Source organism: Apis mellifera, linkage group LG6 (genome assembly GCF_003254395.2).
Source record: "Apis mellifera strain DH4 linkage group LG6, Amel_HAv3.1, whole genome shotgun sequence".
In the NCBI taxonomy this organism is placed as follows: Eukaryota; Metazoa; Arthropoda; class Insecta; order Hymenoptera; family Apidae; genus Apis; species Apis mellifera.
The window spans coordinates 16,003,527-16,017,621 of record NC_037643.1 but is presented as its reverse complement, the minus strand read 5'-3'; the positions used below and the strand labels follow the sequence as shown (position 1 = coordinate 16,017,621).

The window sequence follows — 14,095 nt, the reverse complement described above, 5'->3', positions numbered from 1 at the left end:
AATGATGAATCAATTAATACAGATAATTACACCAGCACCACCGAGAGAGACGAGATATTTACGATGTAGCTATTCGTCTACGTTACGCGATATCGATTGCATGACCGCGTTCTCAGAACGATATCGAAAATTCTCTCTCTCTCTCTCTCTCTCTCTCTCTCTCTCTCTCTCTCTCTCTCTCTCTCTCTCTCTCTCTCTCTCTCTCTCTCTCTCTCTCTCTCTCTCTCTCTCTCTCTCTCTCTCTCTCTCTCTCTCTCTCTCTCTCTCTCTCTCTCTCTCTCTCTCTCTCTCTCTCTCTCTCTCTCTCTCCCTCTCCCTCTCCCTCCCCTCCCCCTCCCCCTCTCCCTCTCCCTCCCCCCCTCTTCACACACACACACACACACACACACACACACACACACACACACACACACACACACACACACACACACACACACACACACACACACACACACACACACACACACACACACACAAAATCTCTCTCTCTCTCTCTCAGTCGAACTTCCCACACGTTTCCTCCAGTCGCCAGAATATTTATTATCGTTTATTATCATTTTTCTAGAAATCGATACGTTTTGAATAACGACTCTTGATTATATATATATATATATATATACAATGTCTTCGTTAATATTAAAAAATGTAATTTTATTGTGTATAGAGGCGGAGTTGAATATAAAAACCTTATATTCTCTTATATAAGAGAGATTATTCGCGAAATCGGTATCCACGTATGTTCCTCTTATAGTTATTTCGTATTTTATTTGTATAACGAAATATTCGCCCTATAGATAAAAAAAAAAAAAAAAAAAATATTCGAACCCGATGCCGCCGTTATATATTTTTTTTTTATTATTTTTATTATTATTTTTTTTCTTTCTTCGAATTAATTTCGCACTTATGTATCATTCCCCCCCCCCCGCCGTGGGCGAAACAGTTTTGTAACATTTCATCTTTTGCTCGTGTCTTTGTTACGCAATAACGTGGTACACAGTGGTGCTATACACAGTGGATACTTTGTTGACATTTGTCGCAATAAACGAGCGAGAAGAAAGTAAATAGTTTCGTAATGGAACGAAAATGTTTTCCATACTTTTTTTTTTGATCACGCTATTTTTAAACGGTTGATTTCGGGTTGTTTTGTATATTGTGGCATTCCCAGAAAGAGAGAGAGAGAGATTGATATATGTAACCCGAAATTCTAGAGGCGCATATAATATCCTATACGCAAATATCATCCAACCGCAATTTATAATTAGACAAGTCGGCTGTTTCGTAAACAGACTCGCATCCTTGATAATTAATTACTTGGCGAGCGAAAGTTACATACACTTTTGGCCTCGAATCTCGTGGTTTTTGAAAAACTTTTTCGAAAAAAAATCGAAGCTGATTCGGTTTTGCTTATTGTGTGCTACGTCGAATTCGTTATTATTATTCCCGATTTTTCTATACAATTATATTTGTGATCGTTTTTTATATTCATTAGTTATAAGAAAAAAAAAGGAGAGAGAGAGAGAGAGAGAGAGAGAGAGAGAGAGAAAGAGAGAGAAGACGATAACATCTGAATTCGTTCGAAACTTCGACGTGTGCAAAGCTTCGTGAAATATCACGTTCCCGGCCAAAGTGTTTCGTCTACGTAACTATTGTTACGTCACAGCATCGAACTGCGTTAATTTTCACGAGAAACAAGCTTTTCTTAGAATTAACCGATTCGAAACATGTTCCGTGTCACGTAAAATTATTTTTCATTGATTTCTACAGTATGTATCTCGAAATGTTAATATTCGTTGATCAATATATAATTTTAAACATTTGTCATAATTTTTGAATTGAATAAATGTTGAATATATATTATTATCGCACACTTTATTCATTTGCTTACCTTTTAATCGCCTCATCATTCTACCATTTTTGTTTATTTTTTGTTAATTCATATTTCGGTCTGCTTAATCTTTCACTATTCTACTCATTCTACTGATATTTTACGTCCAACAATTCATCCATCCACTCTCCTATTTTTATTGTTCATCTTACGTATATATCTCCTTCCTTGTCATCGCGACGTTCATTCTACGATATTTCTGTTCCTCGGCAAATGTCATGTTCAAAAGTCAATTAAAAATTCAAATTAATCTTTCCGTGAAAAATTATATTTGAAGAATTAATTCTTCATCAACAAAAGTGACCGATGCATATTGATAGATTGATAGTCATGAGTTTAACGCGTGCAAAATTTTCGACTCTACACGGTCGGTCTATGGCAACGTAATTATGTAAGGTGCGAATTCTATCTGAAATATATTACATAAGCTGCGCGCTGATTCTACGGGCCGTCGCGCGCACCGGTGTTCCCAGTACAACGAATTGTTTACCACTCCGAGAATAAAACTACGTTGCGTCGTTGACTCGATCACAGTTGAAAGCCATATACACTTAACGTGGGACGACGCCACGCTCGATCTCGTGTTGCTCTGTTAATTCACGCTCATTCATTACATAAAGGCTCACCAGTATTTACCGCGTTCTTATTTTTAAGCATCGAGACGTGAGACACGATCAACAATGCCCTCTCCCGGCGGCGTCAAGCCGCATGGCGCTTTTCCTCGTACAGCGGAGACAGTTGGTCATACGTCACGCGATGATAAATAGTGTTATGTAGTCGTTGAACTTGCCGCGTCATTAGGATTTCCCGACTTAGAATCGTTGTTGTAGCATCTGCTCGATAACACGATCGTCCGTTGATCTCTGAAATACCATAAATATTCTTTCGATGTTCCGTAAAAAATTTGGATTGTGACAGTGCAATATAACCTTAACCTGTTTCGAATCGTGTTCCATTTTTGTAGCAAAATCTTTCGTTAAAATGACTTTCAACTTGGAAATAATCACGGATGAAAATCCGTGATAGAGATGAATGTTTACGAATGTTTAATAGTTATGTTTTGAGTCGAATATCAAGTAACAAGAAAACATCCTACAAGTGTTTTAAAAATGTCTTAAAAATGTATTTTTAAAAGATAAATCGCTGTTATGAAACTTCAGTGGGAAAACTTATTTTAAATTTCAAATGAAGGACATGCAAATGCAACTTGATTACAAGGATTTTAAAAAGTGTATATTTAGAATCAATATGCAGAGAGAAGGAAATGTAAAGGAGAAAGAAGTTAAACCAGTCTTAAAGCTAATATTAATTACTTGAACTTAACCTCAAAACCAGTCTTTGTTTGCTTGTACATATTTATTATTATTATTTTTTTTTTTAATATAGCTGTATAATACATTTGTATCATTTATCGAACAAAATAGAACAACATCCCGATATAATTATTAATATAAATTACGCAAAATTCCGATATCGATTCAACAATCGCGAAGTTTATCTGGTTGGCAACGATTTTACAGGCGGATGGCTTTCCATGCTTGATCTAATAAGGTCTCCTCATGATAGATCGGTCGGCGGAGGAGACTTTATGTAACAGTTCCAAACATAGCCGTCCAGCGAGGCGACTTCTAGCCACATTTTTGCCAAGTGTTGCAATCTCGTCTCTCTCTCCGAAAGTCCATCAATTGGACGGACATTCTCTCATCCACTGCGAGATATCCACGAATCTGGTTAACTAACGCGGCTATTCCATAAATCGCGAGCAAATTGACGCTTATAAATACGCCGCGAATGAGGCACAATTGTGAAATCTTGTCGATAGATCATGCTGATCGAAAGTTAGTTTCGTGGCGTGTTTATGTCAGAGGGTCGGTTATCTGAAGAAAAAAGCGTGGAAATGCTCGCTCAAGAAAAGCTAATTAAACAAATATTGATATCGCAATACGATTATATCCGTTATTTCTCTTATATCCGTTCGAGATTAAAAACTCGAGAGAAAGGAGGCGCAACGAGTAGCTCGGTTCATTATGAAGAGAGTGGGGAGAGAGTGAGAAGGGGAGAGAATTTAATGGTTACAGCGGTTAAGCTTTTCAGCCAAGAATAATTAGACGCTTTGAAGAGGAATTGAACTTTTCGTGCTCTATTTTTTTGCGGAATCTTTTTATTATCGCGATTAATTTTTTTTTTCTAAAAGATTAAATAGAATGGCTTTCATGAATATGGCTTTAATGAATAATAAGATTTATAAGCGAAATTTAATATGATTTTTATCTTGTTTTTATTAATATTTCCGAATATATTTATTTTTTAATATATCAATTGTTAAGAAGAATTGTTATAAGCTTTTTGATTGACAACGTTTTTGATAAGTTTTCTTGAAATACAATTAATTTACTCAAAAAAGTAAAATGTTTTTCGAGAAGAATCCAAAAAATGTGAAGCTTCCTGTTTTTTCCAAGTTTTTGAAATTTTAGGTTAAATATTATATATTTCACATTAATTTGTAATATTTCAGGATTAATAAATCGATAAATATACAAAAATACAGTGTACTTTTCATATCTTTCAACATAATAATTTCTTTCGTCGTAATCGCAAGAAATTTATTAATCTATTCGTTCTTTCATTTTGCACAAAGAATTCTATAGCATTTTCACGAAACTTCACGTCACGAAACTATCGCGATGCGCGAAAGCAAGTGACAGTGCTGACAACGTGACGTAATCACGGATCGCGTGGCCAGCTTCAAGCTGGTCTAAGATTTCTAACAGTATCCGCGTGTATTTTCTCGATCGTCTCCGAGACATAATATTTTTTTGTCCTTTTTGAATACCGCCAAAAAAAGTGGCCACGTGGCGTCTCCGTTATACGTACGCGGGTGTCTGCCATGCGTAAACCATTTACGTAACGCCAAGATACGCCGTATTTCGATGATTAACAATTTGTTTTGCGATCGGCAAAGGTGACTCTTCGTACGACACAAATACCTTACGTAAGCTACCAGATAAATGCGTATATGCAAGCGGAGATTAAGTGTTCCGTTTTTCGAATTTTTCCGCAGACGTTTCGATTGTTAAATCGAATGTAAATCTACCATCTCGTTTGTCGAATCGAAACATAACCTCGCCGGCCAAGAATCGTGAAGTTGTGCAGAAATGGTGAAATTGACAGATAGAGAGATAATATAATAAGAATTTTAATAATAAATTTTTATTATTATTAACGAAGAGTTTTAAATAATAGATTTCGAAATATCGAATTTTCCATAATTTTTAGGTTAGATGCATTGAAATTTCATTTTTGTATTAAATATATGTAAATATCGAATTTTAATTGTTAATTTTTATATTAAATATAGAAATCTTCAAAGTGATATAATTTGATATTATATTGAACTGTGTGATATTATTATAAACATATGAAAATGAATATCGAATTTCTTTTTATAATATAATATAAAAATAATACATATTAGATATACATACGTAATAAATAAATATTTATCTCAAAAACTGCATTAATTTTTATTAATTGACACATTTATTTATCGTTCTTATTATTATTAACTTAATATGAACCAATGATAAATGACAGAATTCTATTTATCATTAATGAATAATGTAACTAATAATAGATTATATACGTATGTGTGTAAGTGATTAATATTTTTTCAAACGAGAATCGCAGTATTTTTTTGTTCAATAAAATCATCAAGCTTCATTCACAATTACGATACAATTGATATGATTCTGCTTCGAGAACGTGACGAAAGTAGCTGATGACGTATTCTGCATTTCTGTAAAAAAAAAAAAAAAAAAAAAAAAAAAAATGGTGCGAGGAAATGGAGTCAATTAGGGTTACTAAACTATAGTTGTGAATTTTTACCGCAGAAAATTGAGAGTTTCTCTGTGTTCGTGTCGCAGTGTTTATGAGAAAAAGTGGGTAACGTAGGTTTCATTAAGCGTAATTGCTGTTGTATTGCAAATAGAGGTAAAAGGTTTCATCTCGTTGAGACTATGTTTTTTACGAGCGTAGAAGATGATTGCAGAGATTCTACTTTGAAATTAATCTACGTTACGTAAATTTTTTATTGAAAAATATTTCTTTTCTACATTAATATCCAATGACAACTATAAATGAATGTCGTGATGTTTGTCGATTATGGATGAATTAAAAGAGCTTCAAAAAAAATCTAGATAAATCGAGATGTTCGATTATATAGATAAGAATCACGCGTTTATTTATTTATCAAAAAAATTTTTTCGATATATCATTATTAAGACAATCCGAAATCCTCTTGAAATCCTCTTGAAATTTTGAAATTAGACGATTGTCGATTAAAAGATCATATTGATTTCCACGGGCAAATGGTACAAAATATTTATCATTTGTATTAGATAATTATCGATATTTGTTTGCCGGCGTATTCCGTATTCCGTTGATTTTAACGTCATTTACCACGAAACTTTAACGAAACGCAAACAATGTTATGTAATTTTAAACGACACGCACCGACGGCAGATACTATGCTTGCAAATTATTCTGTCCAATGATGGGGTCAGCTGCTTTTGTTTCGAAACATCAGGTGGCAGGACGAACGAGCTAAGTAAATAGAATTCAGCACGATTGACGATCGTTGACAATGAAATATTTCTCGTACAACGAACCGAACATGACACCGCTACTTCGTCGAAAGTGAAACGTGAAATAAATGAAACTGGTTATCCACAAAGGAGACGATAATTAACGTGAAAATCCATTTATACGTCGATCATATAATGACGACGTGTAGAAATTAATAAGAAGATTTATCATCTAATAAATAGGTATTTACCGTGACAAGGATAATCGTGTATTACACGCAATTGCGTTGATATTCTTAAATATCGGCATAAATATTTGCATATTCTTTTGCTATAAAAAAAAAATTTTAATCCATCTGACTTATCTGTATTATGATATTTTTCTATTTTTCTCTCTTATAGGTTAACGAATGAATTTTAATCCGACTTTTGTTACTTTTATGAGGTTTTGAAATCTGGAAATTTCAATAAATTAAACTTATCGATCGACATGTCCATGACAAATAGTTTATAAAGATGGCTTAAGCTTGGTTCATAATTAAAAATATTAACTACACGTGGCTAATATGTTGATTATATATACATGTATATATTAGTAGAACGATAATAATTAGTTGATATTTTCTTCCGTATACTTCGATATCATTAGTAATGATATTTTGTTTTATATTTTATTTTTTTTTTATATCAGCATTATTTGAGATATAACATTAAAAATGTAAAAAAAATTGTCATCATCACTATTTATAGAATAAATCAACACATTTTCTTTTATAATGTCCGTACAAATCAGAGATAAAATCAAAATAATCATTTTTTTAAAAATACGCGAATGTCATCAATTATATACATATATATATAATATTCATTATACATATATACATACGCATGAGCTTACACGCGCGCGAACCGAATCGTCTCGAGTGTTTCGGTTGCATCGCGCAAACGTGGTCACGAACGCGCGCGCATATGAGAAAGAAAGAGAAAGGAAGCGAGCAGTGCGTTTATAGCGCGTCTGCGTAGTCAACGGTCGGTGCACACTGACTCACGCACGATCACACAGCGAGGGGAGCAGCGCACGCAGGTCTGCTCTTGGTGCCGGGTAAAACGGAATACCACGACGTAGACCAAGTAACGTTACTGCTCATGCTCAGTAAGATTCCTAGAGCCCGGAGAGCCGAGGCTCGCCCGTGGAATAATTGATCCAATCGAAACTCGCCTCGCTCCCGCCACGTTTTGTGCACTGACGCGACGCTCTTTATGTAAGCTCCGCAATCGCGCATCCCGCTGCTTCGTCCACAGCTTTACCCGTAACGAAAAGATCCCGTATGTGTTCTGTGTCATGTTCTTTTGCTTCGTATATCCTTTTGACGAATTCATTTCTCGATACGAATGACCGAAACGAAGATAACGAGCGAGCAACAACAAGTGTCTTGATTAAGTGCTACACTACCCTTGCGTCTCGTCACCCTCGTCGAATCGCAACCTGTTTTACCATATAATCCGCATCGAAAGTTTCGTATCACGTTCGTTCACTTAAGAAGATTTCTGCCTCGACGACTTTTAGCTTCATTGGTGGAGCGCGGGTAGCTAGGGAACAGGACGCCGTTCGATACATTCGAATACTATGAAGACATGCTTCGAAAGAGCCTGTTGATACTTCCATGTCGACCGCAATGATGAACAGTACTTCAATGATACGTCACAATAAAGAATATTCAAGAAAGATTCTTCGATTCGGATGCGTGTTGAAGTGAGATTCAATTCGAAGAAATAAAAAGAATTGTTTTGAAATAAAGTGTCAAAAATAACAAATTCATTGAGAAATAATGAATTCGTCCAAACTGTTATATTTGGAATAATGCATTGCTCGGTCGATCGGAATATAAAAAAACAGAGGCATCCTGATAAGGTTAAGAAGAGGGCAAGGGTTAAGCTGAGCGGATCAAAGGGGATCTTCGTGGTGGCAGGATGATATTCCGTAGTGGGGGGTGTGGCTCGACGCGACGCCTACGTAGAACGTAGACCCGTGATATAGTACAGTTTGTGGTGGTATCACGAAACAGTTGGTGAGGTAGAGGCAGTGAAGAGTCGAAGGTGTATGTACCGCCGCGCGGCGCTGTTGTCGCCATCGTTTGGTACCACCACGATTGCACCGACGCCGCCACCACCACCACCACCACTGCTGTTGGCCACCCCTCGTCCGGTTTATGTTTCTGACAGTGGCCCGAGCGAGCGGTGACAGCCAAGCCAGCAGTCGTCGGTGCGTCGTCGTGCTGTACGTAGTGTTATCTCTGCGCGGTGTGTATCGTGAATACTTTTACCGCGTGGCCGGCTAGCTGTCAAACGTGCGAGCAATCAATCGACTTATCAAACTATAGCTCTTCCGGGGTATTGATATTAATAAATACCAAGCTTGTCCGATAAAATCATTGCCCCTCACTGTGTCAAGTGTTTTTGTTGCATCGAGACAACGTTGTTTTTCCAGACAAGCGATCGATACGATTGTTTTTTTTATCTTGAAGAAAGAAGGAAAAGAAAAATATAAACGAGAGAAAGATCGAGACGATTTTTGGAGTGATCCGATGAAATAAAATGTGCATCGTTCTTAAATTTATCCTCTCGATATTATCGACCAACGGATCGTTCCCATTTATCTCGCGATCAACGCTTATACGTAATCTTTCATAACGTAAACGTAGGCGCGTCGTTTCTTCGAAAACTGATTTCGAAAGTGAGGAAAGTGCTTTGAAAGATTTCGGCATTTCGGTATACGATCATTGAATATGACCGAGTTGGCAAAAGAAGCTTTCGCCTCGCGCAATTATCGCTTAGCTGTAGAGATGTACGAGCGTAGTTTGAAGCAGCAAGCACCGAGTTTTGAGGTGCTCGTCGGCTACGGAGATTCCTTGGCCAAATGTGGACGTATCAGAGAGTCCATTGGTGTTTACTCGAAATGTTTAGCGGTGGGATCTGTGGCACCGGAGCGACTGAAACATCTGGCGAACGCTTTGTTGGACGAATTGTCTGGGGCTGCGACTACAACCATCAATTTTCGAAGAAAAATCGAAACGTCTTTCGCGTGCCCCTTGTGCGAGGGAACACTGTGCCAACCGGTGACATCGAACTGCGGCCATACGTATTGCAAAAATTGCGTGGAGCCGGGCAAAGGCTGTCGCGTGTGCGGGCAGAAAATCGTCACTGTGAGTGAGACGAATGTGTTAGTGCAGAGACTGGTGGAAAAGTGGTGGCCGCGAGAAGCAGAGGCCAGCAGGGCTAGACACGAGGGTGATATTCTGATGAAAGAGGGACACTTGGGTCAAGCCCTCGAGAGATACAATTTGGCGGTTCATCTTGGTGAGTGTTTCTTTTATTTTTTTAACAATCTTGTTTCATTCATTCTTTTATTTGCGGCACTTTATCATGAAGAATTTTTTAAAAGATTAAAACAGATTAAATTTGAATACTACGATAGTATTAAAGTTGAGCATCTTTATTTTTTATTGTTTATATATACTTTTAAATTTGAAATATTCGATATTATTTGACGTTAATATATCGTATTCGATCGTTTCGAAAATATTTATATGGATTACGATTTATCACAGGAACTTTCCCCCAAGAGAAAACGATCACGAAGATTAGTCGTTTAGTCGTCGGATTAGTTTTATCTTGAGATACGTAAAGATGATTTTTTTTCCTTTATTGCCGCACAGAAAATGGCTTATGTACCCAGACAGTATGTATATGTATACATTTTACGATTTAACCCCACGGTGTCGTCTCGATTTATCCTTTGTTTTCCTTTTTATACAACCAGTCGCAAAAATATATTTGCGTTTTAGAGAAAAGTTTATTCGCGCTACTAAATTCTCACCACAGATTACAAAGTAGTTACATAAAGATCATTACGAAACAGCGAATCCGGATAGCGTTACGAACCGCAGAAGATCGAATTAATTTGCATGTTCCGATTTCAAAGATAGCGAAGATGTACGAAAGAATATGACCGTTCTAAATTTTTTTTTTTTAATTTCTCATAAAAGCGAATATTTTTAATCTAGGTTTAGGTTAGGTTAAATTATAATTACAATATTATATATATATATATATATTATAATATTATAATAAATTATAAATTATATTATTTACGATTTTGGTATCCTGCAGAGATGGATGACATATTGAATATAAATTTACAATTATATACGAATATTTATTTCTAATTTTATTATCGTTGACGAAACAACATTGTTTTATTAATTGGAAACGATTTTCGAATTTCTTTTTTTTTAAACTTTATTAAAATTATTTAAAAATTATTATTGTTTCTTGTTCATCGAAAATTGTAAAAAAAAAAGTTTAAGAAAAAAAAGGGGAATAAAATGCGAAAATAAAATTCAACCATTGACCCTGTCAACAAACCAAGATCAACCGGATGTTTTTTTCAAACATGACAAAATGAAGGCGGTATTTCATGAATGGTATTTCGTTTGCACACACTTCGATATTTACTACGTGCTCAATCTCTGGATAACATGTTGTGTTATTTGCCAGTCACAGAAAGGTTTTTTTTTTTTTTTTTTTCTGTTGCAGAAAACGCGTTCCACGTTTTTACAAACAACGCCGTAAATCATATGCACTCTCGGTCGGTTCTCTTTGTCCCGCGCAGTTAGAGTTACCGGCATTTCACGTTTTCTTCTCCTCGCCGTTTAAACCTCATTAACCATTCGAATTTCCAAAGAGCGGATTATATCTTTTTTTTATATATTCAACCGACGACCGTTTCAAGTTTATTCCATTCTTTCATTTCGATAGTCGTCGAGGACAGGAGATTTTCTAATAATCGATACGAAGTTAATAAAAATTGCTTAAAATAGAATTTTAAAAAAATTAATATTTGTTTATCCCTTGTAGTTTTTTTTTTTTTTCAAATTTATTCCATTCTTTCATTTCGATAGTCGTCGAGGACAGAAGATTTTCTAATAATCGATACGAAGTTAATAAAAATTGCTTAAAATAGAATTTTAAAAAAATTAACATTTGTTTATCCCTTGTAGTTTTTTTTTTTTAAAAAAGAAATATTTTTAATGCAGGATGCAGAAAATAGATAGAGAGTTACGAGTAGAATGAATCAGATGTCTAAAAATAAAATGAGAATAAGTTTGAACTGTCTTGAACTCTATAGTAAGAGAATACAGTATATGAAAGTGTTTAATTCGTATATATATATATATATGTATATAAAAAAAAAATTTTATTCTTTTTAACAATTTATTAATATAATTGTAAGGAATAATGTATTAAATATGATTCAATACGAACGAAATTATTTTTTCGAATATAATAAAAAAATTACCAATTTAAGAAATTTTAATTTCCCAAAGAAAAAAAAAACGGAATAGAATAATAAACGAAAACACGTTTTTATTCGCGATCCATTACGAAGAATTTTTAAACTTCACGATCGTATACCGTACACGTACATACCGCAGAAGCATCGTCCAAGTTCTAGCGTGAGATAAAACACGGTCTGGACCCGGCAGGTAAAGCGATTTTCTGGATCCGACTCGAAAGAATAACTGAATCGATCGCATTCCTTCTCCCTCTTCGATGCATGTCGAGTGCACCGAACGAACGCGTAGAAGAGAGAGAGAGAGAGAGAGAGAAAGATGGTTGCGTTCGAATGCGAAGACGACCGACCACGTCGGTAAGTTCACGGCCAGTCTGAGTTGGTTCTTATATAACGCAGTTCGGGAGAAAGAGAGGAAGAAAGGGAGACGAGCAATGGCAGGACGAGTGAGAGGGAACGGCGAGAGGGCAGATTATTCCGAACCGGCCTGTTCGGTGGCACACGATGCATGCACAGCGAACACAAAGAGACTTTCTGCGGATAACTTCTTCGCCGTGGAGAATTTAGCGCATCGTGTACACATTGAATCGTTACGTTTGTGACAAATCGATCTCTCATATCTGGAACGATTGGATAGCGTTTTTGAAATTTCTCACAGTTTAAGTATATGCGGATGTTGCTTTATCGATTGAATCGATTATAATTTTGATCATAGTAAGAAAATATGTATCGTACGAAAAAATTATCTCTTATTAAAATTTCGAAATGTTAAAAAATTAACTATATCTTGCAATTTATATTCGTCCTACTATTTTTTCTCGAAATATAAATGTTTGCGTAGTATCAAGATTTGATATCAATATTTATATCGATTTTGTTAATTTTATAATTTATTCATATTATAACATTTTACAAAATATTATTTTTTTATTTTTTTGAAATTGTTATTCAATAATTTTTGCAAGATAATACGATTACTTTTTCTCTTTACGGATCATAATTCTGGAATTATCTTAAATAATAGAATTTCTATATTTTTTATTTATTGTATTATTTTCTATAATATTTTATCTCTATGATCTTTTAAAAAAATTTTCAAATATTTTTTCTTAACAATATAAAGTAGTAAATTTTTTTTTTAAAAATCAAAAATCATATTTTTTGATTTATTATTTTAAGTATTTATTATTATTTTGAAGAGGTAAGAAAAACTCTCTATAAGTAGCTTTGATAATTGGTTTGACAAAAAGAATCATGTGTAGACAGTGGAAAGATATGAATTCTTATCACAAATTGCGTGTTATATAAAAGTTTATATATTAAAAATTTACCAAATATAGCTTATATAATTACTATTATATAACGATATTATCTATTTTGTTTACGAATAGATGAAATAGCTACGAGACAATTGATGTTACCTTTCTCACTTAAGTTGAGTTAAGTGAGGTTAAGTTAGACGCACAAATTTTTATCTTATGCACATTTATGCATTTAAACATACAAAAAATCTATAGAATACACACAAAAACACACAAAATATGCAAAATATATTAAATTATCGATAAATAATACGAATCTTCTTTCATTTAAACTTCTTTAATTTTACATATATATAATCAAAATTTAATTTTATCTGAAAAACGGCACTTTGTTTAATTCACTTTTCGAAACGAAATTTTTAATGCAATCTTTTAAATTATAAGAGCAAAAAAAACGAGAAATATTTGAACAGTAAAAAGTTGAAACATCAGAGCGTAGCAACACATCTTGATCGCGCATTTTCTCACGGTGATACTTCAACCTAACCTATGTTTTCTCTCTTCTCTTACCGATACCGTTGGCGAACGATTACCAAGAACAATGACGCGTAGCCGCGATAACACGTAATCCATGACTAATCGTCCTTGTCGAGATCGTCCTCGTTATCTTCGTCATCGCTGATTACGTTTTACGTAAAAGGCTCCCGTACCGCGTTACATACGCATAAAAATATGAACCGTAACTGATTGAATCGCGCGTTCAAAGTGAAGTGCAGTCGATAACGTAGAGATAAAAAAATTTTCAATAATTAAAGTATATATATATATATATATATATATATATATTTTATCTTTTTACATGATATATGATATAAATATTGATCGTGATATTAAAAATCTAGATTTTTTTAACATGTTAACTGTACTTGTATTTTTAAAAACGTGTGCATAAACTGTTTCGCAGAAATGCCGATAATATAATTGTCGTGCACGGCTGATAAGTTAAATTTGA

General features: G+C 34.6%; 1 protein-coding gene across 1 annotated transcript in view; it reads left to right on the top strand.

The window, feature by feature from the left end:
* The first annotated feature begins 7,631 nt into the window (after nt 1–7,631).
* LOC411670 (LON peptidase N-terminal domain and RING finger protein 1) overlaps nt 7,632–14,095 on the top strand; it is a 67,705-nt gene continuing 61,241 nt past the window's right edge. The window contains exon 1 of the mRNA XM_006570937.3: nt 7,632–9,825. Within this exon, the coding sequence (XP_006571000.1) occupies nt 9,255–9,825 (571 nt within the window). The 5' untranslated portion in view covers nt 7,632–9,254. The remainder of the gene's footprint in view (nt 9,826–14,095) is intronic.